At 34.6% G+C, this 24753-nt stretch overlaps 1 protein-coding gene across 2 annotated transcripts; it reads right to left on the bottom strand.

Moving 5' to 3' along the window:
- Positions 1 to 231: 231 nt before the first annotated feature.
- Positions 232 to 20212, bottom strand: LOC138704541 (phenoloxidase-activating factor 3-like). 2 transcript variants are annotated; one of them, XM_069832538.1, is made up of 7 exons: positions 19943 to 20212; positions 14218 to 14281; positions 9289 to 9612; positions 7712 to 7811; positions 3403 to 3605; positions 2646 to 2741; positions 232 to 602 (listed from the first exon to the last, which is right to left on the bottom strand). In XM_069832538.1, exons 2-7 carry the CDS (start codon positions 14264 to 14266, stop codon positions 295 to 297), a joined length of 1080 nt encoding a protein of 359 aa, XP_069688639.1. In that variant the 5' UTR covers positions 14267 to 14281; positions 19943 to 20212; the 3' UTR covers positions 232 to 294. The 2 variants fall into 2 exon arrangements, with proteins under 2 accessions (XP_069688639.1, XP_069688640.1); XM_069832539.1 differs by having other exon boundaries at positions 20095 to 20196.
- Between the last annotated feature and the right edge of the window lie 4541 nt (positions 20213 to 24753).

Genomic DNA, 24753 nt, shown 5'->3' with positions numbered 1-24753 from the left:
CAGAATTTTAACTTCAACAACTCTACGAGAGATAGCACTTCTTTCAGTATCAGTCTAATTAACAAAGGCTTATTTTACTGAAAACTTGCTAAACAGAAGCTTAGGTGTGTAGAAGACCTCCATGACAAACAAAACGTCAGGTTTTCAAATTTTCAGATAAACCGTGCACCATACTTGCACTCTATAACCAGAGCCTTGTCAAACCTCCAATTTGCTTCCCATTGATTCAGGTTTTGAGCAGAAATGTTGTATTTATTGAAAATTTTCACAATTTAATTTGTATAAAATAAAACTTTATTCTGAAATATGATCCAATATCCAGTCCAAATATGCCGAAACTCTAGAGTACACACTGGGTGCATTCGCACATGGGATCGGTCCAAATGAAACAATGCCCACTTGGATGATTCTGCCCTTGCTTATTACTTCCATCAAGGGGCCACCACTATCGCCTTTGCAAGGATCTTCACCACGGTTACCTTCAGAACACAACTGCTTTTCTGTTAAGTTGCGCACTTCTTTTGCTTGAAGATTATTACACTCGTCAATAGGAACGTTGATCACTGTAGCAAACTGCAGGACAGGACTGCCTCCAGACTCATCTGAAACATGACATAATGTCTCTAATTAATATATTGCTTATGTCGGGGATACAGAACTGGGCGCCAGTTATGGCATGTCAGAAGCTGGATTACGTCATTTAACTCCTTCTTCAACTTCATTCATTCATTCATTCATTCATTCATTCATTCATTCATTCATTTATTTTATTCCATAGATCTTACATGAGCAATGAAGCTTTAAGATGTGGAAAAGTAAAAGTTTTACAATATTACAATTACAATTTTTACAAATTTTTATAGTTTCACAATTTAGCAATTTTCTACAATTTTTACAATTTTGTGCAATTTTTTTACAATATTTTGACGAGATGTAGTGAGATGAGTTGAGGTCTGAGGATTCGCCAAAATATTACCCGGCATTTGCCTTTTGGTTGGGGAAAACCTCGGAAAAACCCAACCAGGTAATCAAATCAAAGGGGGGTAATCTAATCAAAGGGGGTTGATGCCAAGGACTCGCCATAAACCATCCTTCTTCAGTCCCACGGCTGTGGAAAACCTCGGAAGAAACCAATGACCAAAGGGGGATCCAACCCAAGCCCGAACGCACCTCCAGATCAGCAGCCAAGCGAGTCTGCCGACTGAGCTACATCGATGGCTCTACTAAAAGTATACAATACATAGCCAATCAGATTATTAAATTTACAAACGCAAATGATCATTCATCAGTTGGTATATGTATAATACAAAACAAGTTAATTAAATTTAAGGCATAAACAATTCAACCAGTCAACCTCACGGATCATTCACGTGATGAGGTGGAGCAGATTTGTATTCATTTCAAGTGGTGGAATTCAACGCAATGTCGTTTGGAAAATACCAGTTTAAAGAGCAATGGGAAAATGAATACTTCTGTATTCAAGACAGTCACAGAGCACTCGAGCCTTCGCTGCATGTATGAGTTCTGTGTTGGTTCTACATAGCAAACTTTCTCGAAAATAAACTTCATTAAGAGCAATGGTCGCTCTAAATTGACAGATGCACATCTGATTTCCTTCCTCTGGGTATGTAGTCTTAGAAAAACGTTTTGTAGCATAGATACTTTAAAGTCCCAGAAAGAAGGCAGTGCGCATGATCAGAGAATTAGCGACCTAGTTCACAAGAGAATGGCTAGTTGAAGTAATAAAATTAGTTTTGTTTTGTTGTATGTCTGATCATGCGCAATGCCTCCTTTCTGGGACTTGTACATCTTCAGTAGAACTTCATACAACCAAACTGGTGAAAAAAAAAAAAGCAGAGCTCTGGCGCATGTTGTAGTTGAAGCTAAGTTAACTACAGCAATGATTTTCCTTTGTATTCACATGAGAATTTAGATTTGTTTTAATTTTTCATTATGGGATCAATATAGACAATTTCACTTAAACTGGAAATTATGTACTTTTACGCTTTTCAAAATATCATGGATGATTTAATTTTTAGATGTAATCGTATTATACAGGCCTAAATACCATTAGATACAAGATCAATGTGTCTTGAAAGGAAGTACTTGATCAATTTTATTCCTGACTAAAGTTTCCCTATCTGCTAAGTCTACAAGAATAAAGTTTAAACATTATTTTAATTCATTTTAATTTTTTGGAATTGAATGACTTTGCTCATTGTGTGAATTTGTATCTGTAAGATGTTATTTAGGATTTGGAAGGGTCCGACTGGTATGTTGTCGTCAATTTTACACTTAAAGATATGAAGAGTCCACTGGAAGAATGATGGATGTCACTTTCTTGTCGAAAATGAACCAAGACTGTCAATGCATAGCTTAAGACATATAGAATGTACGTACATAGAGAGTTATATGGCATTAACACTGATAGTCATTGTCCAGTAATGATCGGAAAATCACAGTTTGAGCGCTAAGCATTTCAAACTTTCAATTTCTTCTCCTGCAAAATGTATTCCAAATGACATCCATCATTCTTGCAGTGGACTCTTCATATGGTAACCCTAGGTACACTGTATAATTTATCCAAAGAAAATTGGTATGTTTCATTATTTTCAAAATAGAGAACTTAAAATGAATCTACTTACAGAAATCCGTTTTACCCCATCCTGCAATTTGGTATTTCTTTTCTTCTCTTCCAGTTATTTCTATATCAAATGGCAAGCATATTGGTTGTATATAACCTGCAACAGAAAGATATCTTGTGAACAAAACATTTAATTACGGAAATTAGTAATTCATACTATAATAGTTGTAGGCTTACCTAGACTAATACAAATTATTCTCTAACTATATTATGTTATGCCAAAGCTAAAGAGAAAATTTATGTCAGAACTTCACTGTTATCCAATATGGTAAGGTGACCATCCTTCCTGATTTTTCCTGGACAGTCCTGAATTTAGACCCTCTGTCCCAGATTTTTCTGGAGGCATTTTAGGACGCAAATTTGTCCTGGATTTTATCAGATGTTATGATTTATTCCCGTTTAGATTTTCCTATATTCGTAGTAATATTTTCAAGGGATGTGAACTGTGTAGTTAGCAATATAGTCAATCAGTTGCCACTACTGATGTTGCTAGTAAAATATCTCATTCACTTCAAAAACGAATTGAATATGGGTGATAGCCAATAAGAAAAGCTGGCAGTGCTATGATTGGGTTACAAGAGATGTTATAAGCCATGTTATTGGCTGACTAACATTTTCATTCTGCCTGGTATAGTAAATGCAAAATGCTATCATAACGATACGAATTTGTACAGAGTTTTTTCATATTAAGTTCGTAAATATTCTGATCACACGTTTCGGAAGAAAGCCTTAAATTTGTAATTTAAGTTGATACATACTTGTGTAATTATGAACTTTACTCTTGAGTCTAATTAATGCGATATCATTTTTAAATCGCTGTTGAGTGTGATTCAAATTAAACTCCTCATGAGAAATAGCCTCTTCTATTTCATAATCTTGCACAGGGTCTGCACAATAGTCATCATAAGGATCACAGTCCATATTAGTGTCCAGATTATGTTCTCCAAGACGAACTTTTTCTCTAGAACATGTAATATAAAATTTTAATTAGTGTTACTAATTAAAACTAAGATATACAGTAATAATAATAATAATAATAATAATAATAATAATAATAATAATAATAATAATAATAGTAACAACAACAACAACAATAACAACAGACACAGGCTGCCCACCTATTCAAGATTAAAAACTAACTATATAAAACAGTGCTCATCAACTCAAGTGTTCTTTTGAGGCAGTAAGTGTGCCTGCGAGCAAGCAAGCCAGCCGTGTGCAAGCATTTTCACTCGGTACAGAATAGAGTATGTTGCCTCGGTGGTGACAGAGGTGCTTCAATGCTTGGCCACAGTAACCTATGTATCCCTCGAATGGCTTTGGATCTGCTCTCGTAAATTGCTCATGTGTAATGGAGAGCGCTCTTGCACAAAGAGCACAGGTTACTGACCACTGATATAAAATATCAACAACATAGTAATGATAATAGATGTAGTAATAGTAGTAGTAGTAGTAATATTATTATGGAATAATATACACGCACCTGGAGTATGGAATAAAACTTGGGGGAGGGGGGAGGAGGTTGGAGTATACCAAAATTAAATAGGCTATTTTATACATCACACATCATTATATATGAGGTCTCGCCTACCTCATTGAATATTACACGACTACTATGAAGTAGCCAATGTGTATTATCACCATTTAATTCGAGAAAAATTCGTACCGGCACCGGGAATGGAACTCGGGACCTCTCAGCTCTACGTGCTGAGTACTCTTTCCAACTGAGCTATGCCGGGACACGAATTTTTCTCGAATTAAATGGTGATAATACACATTGGCTACTTCATAGTAGTCGTGTAATATTCAATGAGGTGGGCGAGACCTCATATACAAGGTGTTTCAAAAATACGGGGCATAATTTCAGGTATGTATTTCCCACATGTAGACAATCAAAATAGTCCATTATAACATGTGTCCGGAAATGCTTCATTTCCGAGTTATGGCCTTCACAACATTGAAATTCACCGGAACGTTTTTCTTTCTGCAGGTCGTTGTCATTACAGAAGATGTTCAAAATGTCCACCTCCTGCTTGAATACAGACCTCACATCGATGTCTCATTGACCTGCGAACACGATCCCAAACTCCAGGAGTATTGCGTATGACCTCAGAACATGCCACAATTCGATTCCGAAGGGATTCCAAATCAGGCACCGGAGGCGAATAAACCAATGATTTTAAATGGCCCCACAAGTAGAAATCGAGAGGGTTCAGATCAGGTGAGCGTAGAAGCCAAGCAATTGGGCCACCTCTACCTATCCATCGAGTTAAATTTTCCATACTCGCACAGACGGTAATGAAGACGTACAAATGTCTTCCGATCTGGACATTGTCGCTGTGGGTACCTCTCCTGGTACAAACGACGAGCCAGCGCAGCATTGCCGTCCGCCTTACCGTACATGAAGTGTATCTCTGCCAGCTCTTGATTTGAATACATGTCGCACAGTCTAACGCCTACACAACACTGAATGTAACCTTCGCCTCGGAATGAACTGTCAGAGTGCCCTCTTAATATCTCCTTTGAAGGCAACGACCTGCGGAAAGAAAAACGTTCCGGTGAATTTCAATGTTGTGAAGGCCATAACTCGGGAATAAAGCATTTCCAGACACATGTTGTAATGAACTATTTTGATTGTCTACATGTGGGAAATACATTCCTGAAATTATGCCCCGTATTTTTTAAACACTCTGTATAATGAATATGTGATGTATTAACTGTTAGCAGTTGCCACAAACTGATGTTGAATATGACCATTAAAGTCATTTAAATATGAGCTCCTGCATGTATGACTTACATTGTCTAAAGTGCAGGCAGTAAGGCTGTAAAACATTACGAGAGGAGTTCGGCCGGCACCGTGGATCGTGTCCCGGCATAGCTCAGTTAGAAAGAGCACTCAGCGCGTAGAGCTGAAAGGTCCCGGGTTCGATTCCTGGTGCCGGTACGAATTTTTCTCGAATTGAATGGTGATAAGGCTATTTTATTTTTAAAAAAGTATTAAATGCATATATCACCTAAAAAATAGTGAATCTTGTAAATCAATATTTAAAAATAACAGTATACTGATAGTAATAAGTATTTATGGTTATGAAGTACCTAATAACACTAGTAAAAAGAAAGTTATGGCTAAGAACAGGGCATGATAACATTATGATCATTTTAGTTCTTTGTCGATCAAGCAGGATTAGGCATCTAATAATAAACAATATGCTTTTCTTTGCAAAGAGTATTTCAAATGCGATTCTACTTGTCTATTAGTCGACTCTAAATCTGGAATAGAAGTCATTAGCAGTTTCAAATACAAAATCCGTAATGTAGATGAAATAAGGCACAGCATCAAAATTCTGCAACCATAGGGAAAATCAATTATTCTGCAATGAATCCCATCACATATTGGACTAATGGGAAGTGATCAAGCAGACTTCCCAGCCAAAAAAGGCACCACGATAATTCAAAAACCAACTCAACTCATGACAACAGAGAAACGACTAAAAGATCTCAAAAAAGATATAAACATAAGGAGACAAAAATAAAACCAAGGACTACTATCTGGAAAACCACATGAACGTCTCCCAAGGAAAACAACTGACCTCTTCTGACTCTCTGGCCATGACTGCCTGAATGGACACAACAAAATAGGAATAAAACCCACAAGTTCATACACCATCTGAGACAGCCATGTAGTTATGGACAAGGATCACCTCCTCCAATGGCGGAAAACTTGATGCAGGAAAACAAGGAAGACAAGATCTTGCAGAACTGTATTGAGAAGCAAGAAAGTTAATGATTTAGCCCAATATCCAGCCACTGGAAAACAACAAACAATTCATATGGAGTCAAAAACGCCGTAAACTATCAAGGTAATATGTACCGGTAACAGAGTTCAGACAAATATTTTAGTAACATTATTTTCTCCCAGTTCCTTAAATACGATATAAGAATTAATGGAAATGAACATAACTTTATTATAACAGGCGTAAAATGCAAGCAGCCTTTATATAGCTACGTCATCATTATTATGACGTCACTTGTACACATTTACTATTAATGTATGGTGTTATACGTAGGCCTACATAATTCTGTGGAATAGAAAGATACAATTCCATACTTTACAATAACTTTCACTTGTAATTTGTAATACGAGGCGCTTCCATAAAGTAACTTTCCCACTCGTCCCACAGCTAGCAAACCATATGTTGCGCGAAGTGACTGCGTGTACGTGATAGAGTAATGTCCTGGCATGGCGCATGAGCTAGCGGAACTTCCCAAGTGCTCTCAGTAGCTTTGTTGCATTGGTTGAAGATGGACGCTCCTATTCCAGCTCCCGCCGCGTGTGAAGTGCGATCAGTGATAAAGATTTTGAATGCACAGGGGATAGCGCCGATTGAAATTTATCGTCAGCTGTGCCAGGTCTATGGGCCTAACGTCTTGAGCAAGCAGATGGTGCGTTCCTGCTGTAGACAATTTTCAGCAGGACACCAAAATGTGTATCACGAGGAACACAGTGGGAGACCAACCATCATCACAGACGACCTTCTGGAGCAAAGCACCATCTGCTTGCTCATGACCTGACACAGCTGACGATAAATTTCAATAAAAAAATTTTATCACTGATCGCACTTCACACGCGGTGGGAGCTGGAATAGTAACGTCCATCTTCAACCAATGCAACGAAGCTACCGAGAGCACTCGGGAAGTTCCGCTAGCGCATGTGCCATGCCAGGACATTACCTTATCATGTACACGCAGTCGCTTCGCACAACATATGGTTTGCTAGCTGTGGGACAAGTGGGAAAGTTACTTTATGGACGGGCCTCGTATATCATGCCATACTTTTGTGGAACATAGTCTCAGAATTAGATATAAAGAATTGGAATTATATCGGTAGGGTATATTAAGGGATGTCAGAAAATCAAGGCCTCTCTAACAATGGCATTTCACTGAGTTGCAGAATCTAGGGTATTATCAAACAATGCCACTGAATTATACATATTCAAGCTAATTTAATTCACGCACATAACCATAACTTATGCACATCTATGTATTATACAACTTTGTACTTCTTACACAATTGCGTGAGGTTGCTGTAGACAATGTGCAGCTGTCAGTACATATCGGTCATTGATGAGAGTTCCTCCACATATAAATAGAAGACTTCCATTACTCACTGAAACAACAAAATGATAATAGGCTACATTCAGCAAAATTATAGTCTATACAATATAAGCAGGAAATTTGTATCTATGTTAAGACGTGGTGTAGAACATAAGTGGAACATAGGCTCTGATTGCTTTGAAATATTGTGGGGGGAAGAGGGGATTACTAGGTACTAACTATACGCGAATGTTGAGCATATATGTTGACATTTTATATTAAGTCAACTGCCTTATACAAGGAGCGCACTCAGTTGAGTTACTTGGTGGCCGGGATTCCACAGTAATATGCACAGTAATCTGTACAGAAATATGCATTGTTGTTAGAAGAATCTATATAAAGATTATTATTTTTTGCTCCTACAGAATATATCTGTTATGGTAACAATTAATATTAGAGGAGAAAAATTCACTGTGGCGTCGGCGTAGCTCAATGGTAAGAGCGCTTGGTATGTAGAACCAAGGACCCGGGTTCGATCCCCAGCCCTGGAGCGAATTTTTCTCCTCTAATACTATTCATAAGTTTAATTATGATTATTCTAAAATCAGAGTAGATGTCAAACTACTCACATATGCTGCATAATTTGAAGAGCGTTTGAAAAGGAAGTAGAAAAAGAACATAAATAAAATTTTTATAAAATCAGTACCAGTACTATACCTGCTCGTCTGTACCTACTAAGTTAATATTAGTGGCTGATTCTGTCATAATAAAATAAATAAATACTACGTACTTTTTGAACATAATTTCAATGTTATTCAGAAGAAGAAGTGTAGTCTGGATTTTTCTCATTGTGGTGACGTATATAAAAATTCACAATGTTTTAAAGTTGTATATTCCATTACTTTCAGATGATTAAAGTGTTGAGAAGATTATCTTGTTCCTTGGGGCTATTACAAATGATTAAATCTAAGTGACTGACCGTTTTTTTTTTTTTTTGGGAAGATGTGTCATTTACTTGGATTTAGCCATTTGTAACAATCCAAACAAAACCTCTATTTCTCCACTTGAAGACGAAGCTGGATACTGTTTTCGAAATGCTGTGAATTTTGTTGCCTTTCACCAGTAACTGAAAAAATGGTAGCTACATCTATCCTAAATAATTCACCATGCTTTCTCTTTTATTTTAAATAATTCGATAATATAGGCAGTGGTGATATTCAAGAAGTTCAACAACCAGTTCTCTCATGTGTATCTATGTTAAACGTATACGGTGTGTCCATGGTAATTGCAAATATTACCTAGAAATAATTTAACAACCGGTTCGTCTGAACTGGTGCAAACCGACCGAATATCACCACTGAATATAGGTACCTATCTAAAATGATGAATATTTTGCTTATTTCAAGAGGAAAACTCCACATTTGGGTGTTATTTCTATTCTGTTCTTAAATTATTAGAGTGGGTTTTGCACATGCATAAGTCCTTTTCTACATCCTGGGGTACAAACTGTTTTACCTAAGGGCTACAAAGAACATTCTGTTGTTCATTACATCTAGCACCCAGAAGAGCCATCCATGGGAACTGTCCTAATGATGCATTCTGGCCACCAGTAATCTTGTCATCAAATGAGCCACCACATTTGTCAAGTGGGAGTAATCGCATGTTGACGTGATTGGCTGTGTTTTCTTGTATCGGTTGTGTTGGTATTGATTGTTGGTGAGGGCAGCACACTTGTTGGCCACCACAAACGAAAAACACATCTACTTCATGATTCTGCTGATTCTTTATATGAACTGCACAATCTTTCAGTGACATACACGTCATTCCATGTTTGCATGCTGATGTCGTTCCATCTATATAATTTATTTGTATAACTGAAAAAAGCACAATATGGATTAATATTTAATTCATACATACGCCTACAGGTAGTAGAAAAATTACAAAAAGATTTTGTAACAGTAATACCAATGGAAAAATTCAAAACAGTGGAATATTAATAGAGGAGCCAATAAAATGGAAAACTGCAGCATAACATACATGTCCAGAACAAGCTTACATTTTAATTACCTGGGGTGTTATAGGCTATACTTACTTACAAATGGCTTTTAAGGAACCCGAAAGTTCATTGCCGCCCTCACATAAGCCCGGCATCGGTCCCTATCCTGTGCAAGATTAATCCAATCTCTATCATCACACCCCACCTCCCTCAAATCCATTTTAATATTATCCTCCCATCTACGTCTCGGCCTCCCCAAAGGTCTTTTTCCCTCCGGTCTCCCAACTAACACTCTATATGCATTTCTGGATTCGCCCATATGTGCTACATGCCCTGCCCATCTCAAACGTCTGGATTTTAAGTTCCTAATTATGTTAGGTGAAGAATACAATGCGTGCAGTTCTGTGTTGTATAACTTTCTCCATTCTCCTGTAACTTCATCCCGCTTAGCCCCAAATATTTTCCTAAGAACCTTATTCTCAAACACCCTTAACCTATGTTCCTCTCTCAAAGTGAGAGTCCAAGTTTCACAACCATACAGAAGAACTGGTAATATAACTGTTTTATAAATTCTAACTTTCAGATTTTTTGACAGCAGACTGGATGATAAGAGCTTCAACCGAATAATAACACGCATTTCCCATATTTATTCTGCGTTTAATTTCCTCCCGAGTGTCATTTATATTTGTTACTGTTGCTCCAAGATATTTGAATTTTTCCACCTCTTCGAAGGATAAATCTCCAAATTTATATTTCCATTTCGTACAATATTCTGGTCACGAGACATAATCATATACTTTGTCTTTTCGGGATTTACTTCCAAACCGATCGCTTTACTTGTTCAAGTAAAATTTCCGTGTTTTCCCTAATCGTTTGTGGAGTTATAGGCTATAATCCTACGAAATTAAAAACAAAATATTAATAATCGTAATAAAATTACAAATTCACACAAATCTTAGGAATTACTTAACGACATTCTAAGATCTAATTCATTGCTAATATCTTCTACAATAAAAAGCGTATACAGAACCGGTACCAGTACACTAGTTTTTCCGAATCTGCTGTATAACTGTGAAGTTAGGGTCTCAAACATAAAGACAAACCGAATGGGAGCAATTTATATGATCGTTTTTATTGATATACAAAAAGAATTATTATACAAAACATGTTTAAAGAATGAGAAGAAACTGGAAAAAAATGTTATAGGCCAGCAGAAAAGAGTACGTACTAGAAGGGGTCTAAAGTTCGACAAGGCAGTAATTCTGGTGGATTTTAAAGCAATTACTTTCACATTGAAACCGAAAACAAATACTATTAATACAGTAGTTATTTACGGTAAGCGAGTCCTCCAGAATCATAACTCACAATATCCAAAAACTTGTTTTTTGGCAATTAAGTAAAAACTTGTATCTCACTAATTATTACCATTTGGCAAAATTATTTTTAATATGCCATCTATTATAATTGTAATTATTACATATTTTCTTAAAGTAAAGTAAAATCGTTTGTTTTTATGTAAGTTGATGAATTATTAAAGAATAAGTACCGTAATTTTTGGATATTGTGACTTATGACTCTAGAGGACTTAAGTAGGGTAATTTGTACAAGTTTTATCCACTTTGGTAAAAAAATAATTTTTTAATAAAAGTAATTTTGTATTAGTTTTGAACATGTATTTTGTGGAGAGGCTATTGTACTGTATTATTATTAGTTTCTTCCTGCGAGAGGCCATTCTTATGTTTGTTTTATTAGTTTTGAACATAAATAACTACAATGTCATTGGTTTTGAACACGATACATTTTTGTTTATAACAGAAAAACAGCAATACTAGGAGAAATAAACATTGTTACAATGATTGACTTAGGCTTCAGCTGCCACTGTTTATAGATTTTAGGTTTCCGGGTTCTTGCGGCATTGTCATTGTTTCTAGAAGCTGACTTTTCGACCAACGTTCCTGGCCATAGTATGTTGGTCGAAACGTCAGATTCGAAATGAACGAATTTCAATAACTCCGTCAACAGTAGCTTGTGTATTTGTGCCCTAAGTCTCCGAGCATGTGCAATTTGGGACTTAGAATATTCAAGTGGCCCATTACAATTCTGGTACAGGTTCTGTACAGTCTTAGAAAAAAGTTTTGTCGCACAGATACTTACATACATACATACATACATACATACATACATACATACATACATACATACATACATACATACATACATACATACATACATACAAGTCCCAGAAAGGAAGCGTGCGCATGATCAGAGGATGAGTGACCTGGTTCACAAGAGAAGGACTAGTTCAGGTAATAAAATTAGTTTTGTTTCGTTGTATGTCTGATCATGCGAACTGCCTTCTTTCTAGGACTTAGAAAGTACCTGTACGACAAAGCTTTTTTTCTAAGACTGTACATCAATATAGCACAAGTCAACTTAACATACATATTATACTAAAGTATTAATACATACTTACAAATTAAATAGCCTAATATAACAAATATAAACCTACAAAGTTATGGTCCATAGATATTATGAAAATACGTAGTTTGAAATAATAATGAACCAGAAATAATAATAATAATAATAATAATAATAATAATAATAATAATAATAATAATAATAATAATAATAATAATTTGTCAGAAACCAGTGTACAAGGTCTGGATATGACATTGTCTGGTTAGATAATATACGCATGCACACATACACAAACAAATAAACTTAGCACAAATAAGAAATTGGATACAATTTTTGAATATTAGTAAATATAAAAAATAAATATAATATAATAGATTACAATAATAAACAGTTATAAAATGCAATTCAATTCAAGTTACATAGTCATTATCCAATTCCGGGAATGAAACTAAAATTGTGTTGGTTTGAATGTTATGTTTTATTTTTATTTCGGTTTAGAAATGAAGAGTAGGCCTTATGAGTCTATGATAAGATGAAATTATTAATGAAGGGCATGCTGTAGGATATTTTCTCTTGATATGAAGCGACAATCCGAAATTAGTCCCAGCTTAACAAATTTTTCACTCAAAGTGTATCGTATTTGTCTATTATCATATTAATATTGCAGAACTCGTGATTAAAAATTAAATAATACCTGTTAACTCTTTGACAACATTTTGTCTATGTGAAAACTGAATGTATTTTGAATTTAAAGCAATTGCCGGATTTAACTTATTTGTTACGTGTGCTTTTCTGTCAACAACAATGTAATTTGACTCACAGAATGTTCTGATCGTTTCTAAGTAACACGCATGCAGAATTTTACCATAGCTTCGACAGAATTGGTATGTTTGAATAAAAGTGTGATTTGTATTTTACTTCGTATTAAAAAGTGAGGTTTTAACGAAGAAGAAAGCTTTAAATGCCAAAAGAAAAAAACGAGTAGGACGAATTTACTATCGAAGTGAAAAACAGAAGAGGAGAAATGCTTCTCTGGTGATAGTGAAGATCATCAAGTGTGTGAAAAAGTCAGTTTTTAAACTGAGAAAACACACGTAGTTACCGGTACTTACAATTTCCATTTTTCGATGTGTTCATAATGTTTTTTTTTTTCAGGCGGAGAACTATGTCCTGTTGTTTGGTATCGATTTTTCTTATTTTTAGTGGTTTGTTTATTTGTTCTCGTATTTTCACGTGCCTTAAATGCAAATTATATTATTACCTTTAGTATTACTTTATGTTTTCATTTCAATATTGTTATTATTTTACATTACTTATTGCTTGTGATGTGAAGAGACGACTAGATATCTGCCAGAAATTCTACGAGTTGTTGCCGAACCTACAATTATGTTTAAACAAAATAATATTTAAAAACTACATTGTAGGCGTATATAGTTATTTGTAGATACATACTTTTCTTTGTAAGAATTCAAATTTAAATAGTAACTAATAGCCTATCTTATGATAAAAATTATAACATAATAGATATTATTACTTATACAAATATTTTATATTTAGTTACAATAGCGCAGAAACTCAAGAAATACTTTGGTTAATCAGTAATTTTTAGTGCATATTCCATCAATTTTAAGTACAGTCTTAGAAAAAAGTTTTGTCGCACAGATACAGTTCCAGAAAGGAGGTAGTGCGCATGATCAGAGGACAAGCAACCTGGTTCACAAGAGAAGGCCTAGTTCAGGTGATAAAATTAGTTTTGTTTCGTTGTATGTCTGGTCATACGCATTGCCTCCTTTCTGGAACTTATATGTGGGACAAAACTGTACATAAATGCTTGAATACCTATATTCTGATTTTTAGCGCATAAACTTCCGCAGTCTACTTACTACAACACACGACGAACTAGCGACAATTAATACTCGTCCATGTTCAATTAAATATCCACAAATTTCTACTTAAAAATAAAATTTTCCCTTCTGACGATGGAAGCAGGGTCCACTGGATTTGTACCTAGAAACACTACAGTGTAGGACACTTAATTGTACATAATAAAATAATTACACTTTACCTAATGTGCACAGTATAACAACCAGCAAATTGTAGGTTACGAAGTCCATTTTAAGGCATAAAGTCTGAAAAAAATATATAATAATCAATGTTAAAGAAAAATAATACATATTAACACACTAAAACAAAAACAATGGCTTTCATAGGGACCCAGCATAAAAGGTCGAAAATAGTTATTGACTCCAAAACTATTGAGCAAGTTAGTAATTTTAAATATTTAGGATGCAACATTTCTTATATGGAAAAAAGAGATATGGAAGAAAAGATGCATAGATTTCAAGTATATGTGAAACAATTGGACGGAGCTTAGGAAAAAGAACAACGAAAGAAACACAGTTAAAACTCTACAAAACAGTAGCCCTTCCAGTACTACTTTACGGAGCAGAGACTTGGACCTTAACAGAAAGAGATAAAAGACGACTAGAAGCCTCAGAAATGAGATTCCTAAGATCAGGGCGGGATATTCTTTATTACAACACAAGAGGAATGAAGAGATCAGAAAAGAATTAGGGATAGAGGGAATAACACAAAGGTTAACAAATCAACGAAATAGGTGGATGGAACATCTAGAAAGGATGGAGGATCACCGAATTTCCAAGAAAGCTTTCCAGTATGCTCCAAGAGGAAGGAGAAATGTTGGTCGTCCTAGGTTTCGTTGGTGAGAACAATTCTAATGGGGACGGAACGGGCCTACCGGCTCAACCCGTGATGTTGTTGATGATGATGAAAAAATATATAGCTACAGAAAATACACAAATTGTTGGAGAAATTAAGTTTATGTACTGGTCTCTCAGGAAATGTTGCAGGACCTAGTGGTTAGCATGGCTTGACGAATGGAGGACATCATCGCAACTAAAGAGGTGGTAGCATGCAATATTAGGGCAAGATACACGCACAGTGACAGTTTCAGTAGCATTCATTCATTCATTGATTCATTCATTCGTTCATCCATCCATAGTGTTCTGCCCAAAGGCAGGTCTTTCATTGCAAACCCAGCATTCTCCAGTCTTTCCTATTTTCTGCCTTCCTCTTTGTCTCCTCATATGATCCATATATCTTAATGTCGTCTATCATCTGATATCAGTGGCATAATCATGTGTTAATGTAAGCCATTGCCTCATTAACTCCATGAAATGCGTTTCTTGAAATGTTGCATAAATTACAACACTTTTGAACTTTAAAGTAAACAGCAAACAAAAAGCATTTTGATGACGGGAATGAAGTGCACAGGATGCATGTTTACTTCATTTTACAATATGCCTTTGTCGTAAGTATAAGCTACAAAATTAGCTATTATACTTCTTAAAAAAATAAGTGATCCACTTTTTATGCCGATCAGTGTATTTTATGTTTCCACGATTATCTATATTTTGTTATTAAAATATACCGTCAAACTTAATTATATCTCCAATATACGAAATTGGTAAATTATTTTACAATACATGAGCGTTCGTGCAGAAATTGTTTGAAATTAATTTCAAAGCGATAATCGCTGATCAGACGCGTCTTTTGTACAAATAATTATGGCGGTCAGGGAACGCTTTAGCGTTTATTATTGGTCCAGGGAAAAAACGCCAAAGCATTCCCTGACCGCCATAATTATTGGTACTAAAGACGAATTTTACGAATAGTTTTTAGATGTGCAGTAGCTATAATTCATACTTATTATTTAATACTTAGTTATATCATTTAAGTTAAATGAATGTACTCCAACAATGCTTTAATATATTATGTCATGGAATTGACTAAATGTTATCCAACAGCATAAGAAAAATTTAAATCAATTTTGATATTCATTTTACTTTACGATACCGATATATAAAGCAGGTTTAACAAATTAATCGTAAATAAGCAATTTTTAACTTTTAGTAACGGTCCTCAGGAGTAAAGTTCTACTCAACACAAGGGAAAAAGAGAGGATATTTCTGTGTTGTTTGGGTAAAGGGAGATAAGTCATAAAATGAGTTTGGAGATAAATGAAAATTAAACTTCGGACTCTTGTTGCAAATAATTTTCTACACAAATAAAACACGTCAACTACTAGTATTCTCTGATTTTTGCACACTCATTTGTATAATTTAACTTGTGTGTTCATCTGGGGAACAAAAATCCATCTGCACAAAAAAATGACTTATCCCCCTTTACCCGAACACCACAGATTTATGTGTCAAAAGTAGTTTAATATATTAAAACATTATTATAATTTTCTTTGTAAAAAGAATAAGCTGAATTTTTGTAACTTCGTAAACATTACTGGCATTAATCTTCTATTAATAGACAAGGTTTGCATTCTGTATCAGAAAACGTCTTTAAGACTTCAGCTACATAACATTTTATACAGAGTTATTAATAAGGAGTTGAAGGAGGTAGAGAAATCTAGCAGTGGATATTCAATTTGAGACTTCGGAAATGAAAGGGATCAGTATGAATGTGACAGCGGGTAATGTAACAAGCTTGTAGGTACTTTATTGTGATAATTTTAAACGCTTCGCTGTATGTAAATAATGAGAGTACCGGTATACAGCGTATAATTTAATTAGCTATATTATTATTTATTCCACGTACAGTAATTATATTATACTAATTATTCTCCATTGGCTCTTGGCGAAATTGTAATCTCTTTGCAATTGAATTGGTCATTGCTAAAAGGCCCTTTCTCCGTATTTTTGCAAAAATGAGTTAACTACAGATTCAACATCCTTACATATAAATACACAATCTGTGCTAAAAGGACTTTCCTCAAGCCCTCATCCACGCGCACAGTTGAGCGTTTCATTTTTAGTGTCATGCTAAAATGCCCTTTCTCCAGGTTAGGGGGCCTTCTAGCTGTGAACTTATCATTTAGCGGTGTTTCCATCTGATGACAAACCTTTATACTTACTATTCTATCAGCTATCTTCATTGTTTGAAGGGGTCTGTTTATTCTGCTCTGATCTTTATTTGTGTTTTAATACAAATTATTATATTTTTCGCAATTTCGGCTAATTGAAATGGAGACTGAGAGTTTGAAAAGCAAAAAGAGACGTAGTGATACTTGCAGTTGGAAACGAAATATATTAAAAGTTAAAGGCACTGAACATGTGACTTACTCTGGAAAATTGGTGGCTGAAAGACGAACTGTTGAGGATTGTAGGTAAGTTCAAAATATTTACACTGAAATCACTGACGTAAATGAATATTGCATAAAAATGTTATTTCCTAAGGGCCACAAAAATCTTTGTATGCTATATAAAATATTTATGCATGCACAAAAATAAAGCCACTCATTAACTGGTGGCCCATGTTTTACAAAAGAGGTCTTTCTGTAGAATCTTATGGTAGAAAGGTACCTCGGTGTTCGAAGTTGTCATTCGCCCCTGCGAGTTATTATGAATATATGTACAATGCCACTGTTCCTCATATTGTTTCAACATCCAAGTTCATTGATGGTTGTATTAGGCATACCTTTGCTCTTTGTCTACCTGGAATTGAAAACACAGTCCTTCCCCAACGTCCTGCTTATGACGAATTGATTGCAATCAACCCAGACAAAATGCAGGATATCAAGAAAATTCTATGCTACATTCCCAACGAACAGTTACCTTATCAGAAAGTTATAAATTCTCCACTAGCAGAACATAGAGAAGATACAGAATGAAATCGTCAAGTTAGATTTAAAACAAGGACCTAAAACTTTGTAATACGTAATTAAAATATATTTTAAGAAGAGAAATATACTTTTAACTTGAAATAATGGTAGTTTATTTAATTTACAATCCCCTATTTTATTACAGTACTCCATTTTTAACCAAATGTGAAATTATTTTAAGTTCACTGCTAAAAGGCCCTTAAATTTGAATTTTTAATTAATAATATTATACAAACTACACGTGACAACAAAATAAAAATTGTGCTTCCAGAAAGCACAAATATACCTTTATAATGGACAGTCACCACATTGCTCTACGAAGATTAGTATTTCTTAAAAAGAGTTTTTTTCGATTTATTCAGAACTAACATTTTTGGACAAAGGGCCTTCTAGCAATGACCAATTCAATTATAGTTTAGAATTAATTACATATAGAAACGGAATAAATTATTTGGCCATAATAAAAATATCGTTACTATAACGTCAGTCTTATTATAATATAATTATCTAAATGAAAATTAAATGACATCTTGTGCTAGTTGGTTAACGTGTTTTTAAGAAAATGTATTATTGTGAATTCGTACTAAATTAAATGTAGGGCCTATATACTGTAAAATTAATAAAATCCTTGATGTGAGCGTTTCTCAAAGTGTAACGCGAAACCTCAGTGTTCCGCGAGAGCATCATTGGAGTTCCGCGAGTCCTAAAGGTGTTTTAAGTTTTATTTTATACTTGGAGGATACTCTAAAATGTATGCAAAATTCACGAAAATATGATTCAATAATAGCATGAAACATTGCCAATAATAATTATATTAATATGAATATTATCACTACTACTACTACTACTACTACTACTACTACTACTACTACTACTACTATTACTACTACTACTAAACATCTAAAATGAAAAATAATATTATCTTTTATAGCACTTATCACGGGTTTTATACGTAACTGTCCACTCAGAAAATATCGAAACAGAAATAATCTGACAACTTTCAGACATAAACCAGACATAAATGCAATCAGCAGGCTTAGAAAACTATAACAGAGATCCCAATGAACAGAATTATTGAGATACTACGTTTTACATATTTATTATTAGTAAATAAAACTTACTAATAAAATATAATAAATGTTGTACCATAAAGATGATTATTTATCTTTTCAGGTTCTTAATACATTTTCATGGTAGGCCTAAGTATATTATTATTATTATTATTATTATTATTATTATTATTATTATTATCCAAATATTGAAACCCTATTTTACCCTTTGGTATATTAGGGTTGTTAGGCCTACAGTAATCAATAGGTAGGCCTACAGTATCTACCTATTGATTATAGCAAATCTCGAATTTCAATAAAATTGAAAATGCAAGATTTTGAAAATGTATTTGTATTATTAACACAGTTTCAATTTTGCAGTTACATCTACTTCAATAAATGTAGGCCTACAACAGTAATAATAATAATAATAAAAATAATAATAATAATAATAATAATAATAATAATAATAATATTAAAAATAAGATAAAACTTCGATATCTCCCCACACTACACATGAGAGAAAAACCGTACTTAAATCATTGAAACTTTTTCGCTTTCCTCGGCTTCACATCACCTAGTGACATAATTCGGCCTCATATCAATACGACAAGCAATTGAAGCGGTGAGATCAATAACCATTCAAGTCCACTTCTGGCCATTTATTTTTTGCAAATTTGAAAATAAATTTTGGATATTTCCACAAGTGTTACGACTTTAAAAGTTGGTAAAGTTTGTCCTGAGCTCTAAAACAACCAAAAATATTACGTGCAAAAATAATAATTAGGTAAGAAATAAAAAAGTTCTTTTGCATTTTTCTCGAAACTTGTGTAAATGGACTTAAATGGTTATTGATCTCACTGCTTCAATTGCAAACATAACATAATTGATGTCAAAAATCAAAACGCACATTTAACATTACTCTGTCAGTGGGAAAATCTCCTTTTCTAATGTCATATACATTACTTACTTCTCAAGTTGCATCTGTCAGTTTTGCACTACAGAGTTAGTCACGAATGTAAACACAAAAAACATATGTAGAATAATACCTGTTACTTCCTGTTTCTTGGTTACAATCTTCATAAAATTATTAAATTAGGCGTAGGCCTACAGCTTACACACTACATTTGTGATTATGCCAATGGAAAACTGAACTTCGTAGAACATACACTATTGTTTGAATACATTAACAAACACGTACTATATCCGTAGTGAACGGGAATTTCCCACGTTCACGATCCACACTGGATCACGCAGTTCACTAACAGGCGAGATACAGTTGCTCCGCCATCACATGCAGAACAACTTGACCTTCGAGAAACTAGCCTCGAGCCTCTCGGGTCGGCTGTGTTGGGATGTTAACACATCACTGCGAACATTCTGTCATTACATACATAGATGACTGAAACCTCTCTTCCTTTTCATTTCAATAACATATGAAGGGTTCAGAACTATAGCAGACCAAGTCCATCTAACAATATTTTGAGAAATCAACCCTTAAAAGTTTTCAATAGTTAATTAATTCAGGTTGAGTGATAATGTAATAAATAATAACACATATGCCAATATTCGTTTAAAACTATCATCTTTGTAATGTCCTGCGATGGAAAATAACAAATTAATATTTATATTTTGTATTGTAAAATAAAAAGTCCATGCTTTTTGCTGACGATCAGATCTTGATGGCAGAATTGGAGGATGACTTACAGATGGCAACTACAATTTCTAATAGAAAAATATAATCTTAACATTTCTAATCATAAAACAAAAAACAATGGTTTTTAAAGGAGTTGGTCACAGAAAATGTAAAATAATTTTAAATCATGAAATCATTTAACTACATAGGCTGCAATATATCATACTTAAAAGAACAAGACGTCAAAAATAAAATGAGTAAATTTCAACAGATGTGTGGAACAATACGAAGGACCTTAAAAAATAAAACATAACGTTCCACACAACTAAAATTTTATAAAACGTTAGCTGTCCCATTATTAACCTATGGTTCAGAAAATTGATCTATAAACCGAGCAACTAAAAAGAAAATTGGAACCAGCGAAATGAAATTCCTTCGAAGTATTGCTGGTCTCACTCTTTTAGATTATCAAAAGAACGAAAATATACAACTAAATATTTTTAATTTGACTGAAAAAATACAACAAAAACATAATTGGTACTAACATGTAAGAAGAATGAATGACGACTGGTTACCCAAAGTAATAAATTACAGAACTATGAACCAAGAGGACACAGAAATGTTGATAGACCAAGAACAAGATGGATAGACGATATAAACTTTGAAGACGGAACAGGCCAATAGGCCTAATCCCCGTGAATGATGAAGAAGAAGAAGAAGAAGAAGATGATGATGATGATTTTATATTGTATACTTTTTTAATTATTGAGGACTTGGTTCACTATGGCTATGAAACTTTAAAAAAAAAAATTATGTTACAGTGTAAATGGAAACTACTTTAGATATTTAGAAAATAACTTTGTATTTATTGATATTGATTTATGTACTGCATTTTTATTGTAGGCCTAAATCAAACAACGAAAGTGAATCATGTTCCTATTTGTCGCAAATCAATCACAGTAGGCCTACACAATATTATCATCTTCCTTTACTCTAGTGGAGCCTAGTATTTGCCTCCACTATTGGAAGATTCTTAAAGTATGCATGATGAATCGGGAGAATCTATGGGAGAAGATCCATCACACATCTTTTTTTTTGACCACATTGATCTTTCTACGGCCCGTGTACAATACATCTTGGACGATATATGACAAGGAATGCAACTTTCGTCCACGAGCCTGCTTTTCCAAATTTATTTTGTGAAAAGGTATGCCTTTATTCAAAGTTTCTTTGAACTGTAATATAAAGAACAACCTCTCACAACGCGCAGCCATCTAATGTCCATCCAACTGAAAGAAGCTACCTCGGTATCCTTTTTTCTGTATCCTTCTTTATGTTTAAGATAGCTTCTTTCAAAGCTGCAGTAGAACGGAAATCAGAATTCTTAACTTCAATGACGCAACATTTTGGGCATTCCTCTTTGCGTTCATGATAGTTTCCTTCCAAACTCCAGGAATATAGATGTGTTCTCTTCTGCGACTTGCTGCTTCTATCATTCCGAAGTGTGCATCATTTGGAAGGAAAGAGTGGCCGGACACCATGAATTTGTGATCAGTTGTCTCTGCTGTTAAGTCTGTGCTGTTGACTAGTTTCAGGAGTGTAAGATACATTTTGATATTCCGATTTTAACCACCACAGGCATCAAAATATGCAATAATATCCTTACATTTAGAGACTTTCTCATTCAGGTGTCTTAGGATAATGCTAGAAAGGTCTTGAACGCCTCTTCCTCCTTCCATTGTGTCCCAGACGTACATGTATCCGACATAATCATTGAAGGAATGTACGACAAAGTTATAAACATACAGATTGCGTTTGTAATATTCTATGGACGTTCAAAGCTTAGGAAAAGCAAATGCCTTTTGAACAGAAAAATGCAAATCACAAATATTAAATTATGTATTTTACACAGATTCACATAAATAAATATTATATATGATATTAATGTTACACATATAAACATATTCATATTAAATTATTGTGTGTAAATTGTATAATAATTTCTAATATTTTATATTTATGAAAATCAGCAGTTTAAAGCGATATAAATGTTAAACGATATTAGTGATTCATAAATGTGATTCTGAGCACATTCCTTTCTTTTCAAATTCAATAATAATGTCGCTCACTTCTGTGGAATTCACTCTCATACATAGGAAAGGGAATTTACAGCTAGCGAACACTGATCCTTTAAGGAAGCACATCCTAAACAGACTAGCGGAGCTATACAAGTTCTTTCCTGTGGTCAGTTTTCAGGTGGAGTTCCGTCCAGGATTTTTATAGGGCATGATTGAGTTCCATCCCGAGATCGCAAGGGTATAGTGATGAAATTCCGTCAAGGTTGAGGGATAATTCTGGCAGAGCAAATCGTCGTGCAAGTTGTGTGTTTCTTGTAATCAGCTTGGCATCATTACTTGTAAAGCCATCTACGTCATCTTTGCGTATTTCAGTATAGAACATTTTAATTGGTCGGTCACCTATCAACAGTTTTTCATTTAAGTTAGTTGCCGATCCTTTGTCTATTTAATGAAAATGACATTTCACTGTGGTTGTACTGTATGTTACTTTGTGCTATATTATTAAATTCAATTAACTTAAGGAAATACGTGATTTAATGTAGTAGCTAGGTCCATCGTGTAGTTCCATTCTTCAGATCTTCGTGGTATCTAAATTTGTGGGCATCAACTACGAACATGGGTCTGCCCTTTTCACATAAGGGTGAAGCATACTAAGTTTCTGGGCCTAAAATGGTCCCAAACCAAAATTAGGGTTTTGGCATAAAATAATACCTCAACCCTTGCGTCATATGGGAATATATTTATTTTTCACGCGCGGCCATTTTTAAAAGAATTATAGCGACATTTAAAATGACATGTGCGCTATTCTTTAGGTTTCTCGTTGAAATTAGAATGTTTTTTTCTCTCGAAATAACATTTTTTTACAATACAAAACGTTCTGAATGTTTCAGTTTTGTTCCGATTTCCTTGAAGATTTACATACATATAAATACAGGGCGAAGTGAAATAATCCTGCGGATTAAAGGGACGATAGGGTACACTTAAATGAACAGAAAATCTATTACCTTTTCGTGATTAAATTCACGGTTAATTACAAAAATTGAATTGGAAATTTCAGCAGTCTGGCAACATCGACGCTAACACACCCTTCCTTCTTCTCGTAATAAAGATATAAGAGATCAACGGACTCAGGTCTATCTGCCTTAGCGAAATACCTTCCATCTTCCTTTCTTACTACAAGTTGCAAGCTGATCGCATCGGTCAGTGGCTTCAAATTAGTGATTTTATAAATTAAATTTACACGAAAACTGTCCACGCTATTGAAATACGCCGAAGTATAAATGATTCTTTATGAGGTTTTTTATCGATATGTACAAAAATCACGATTCTACTAGCAATAATAGAATAAGAGAGTGTTAAACATTTTGAATAAAGAAAAACATTTTTTTTTCTTAGAAAACTATGGATTTTCCACAAGTATGATATTACACTTTTTTGTTACATACAACATGAGCTTTTCCGGGCTTTCCCCTCAACCTATTAAGAACAAATGCTGGGTAACTTCCAATGGTGGACCCTGGATTAATTTCTTCGCCACCTCTAACCTTATGTGATGACCAATTTTTAAATTTCAGGAGCCTTAGATGCTTCCTTATTTGACGGGCTGATAGATTAAGAAGGTTGAAGTCTGTCATGTCTAGTGACAAAAAATAAACTACTACTAATCTCCCTGCTGAGGCTGAAGCGTTTCTAACTACGACTCGAGAGGACCTAGGCTCAATTCCCGGCAAGAAAGCCTGTATGCTTAGTGCTCTGTTACCTTATGTTGTCTGTGACCTCGTACCATGCTAACCACATCACCCGGGACTCCTTTCATATTGGTTCATAACTCTCACGAAAGTGAGGACAGAAATGGCATAAGGTCAGAATCCTTGAAGGTGGATGATGATTATGATTATTATTCACATTAATATAATACTATATGTTTACAGAAAAAATACCTTCTTCTGGAAATCTACCTCGGAAGCGAGTCAAGATCATGTGGTTTCCTGCGGCGGTGCATACAAGTGTTCTTTACCGCAATCTTTTCATAGTCACCACAGCGACGTATCGTCATCAGGAAGTCCACGACTCTCTTCTCCTTCCTTCCGTCCTTGCTTTTATGTCCTCTTATTTAGAAAGAGTGTTTTGGAAACACTGCGAACAA

This window comes from Periplaneta americana, chromosome 8 (genome assembly GCF_040183065.1).
Source record: "Periplaneta americana isolate PAMFEO1 chromosome 8, P.americana_PAMFEO1_priV1, whole genome shotgun sequence".
Classification (NCBI taxonomy): Eukaryota; Metazoa; Arthropoda; class Insecta; order Blattodea; family Blattidae; genus Periplaneta; species Periplaneta americana.
The sequence above is the reverse complement of the archived record's forward strand: the minus strand, read 5'-3'. Positions and strand labels throughout refer to the sequence as shown.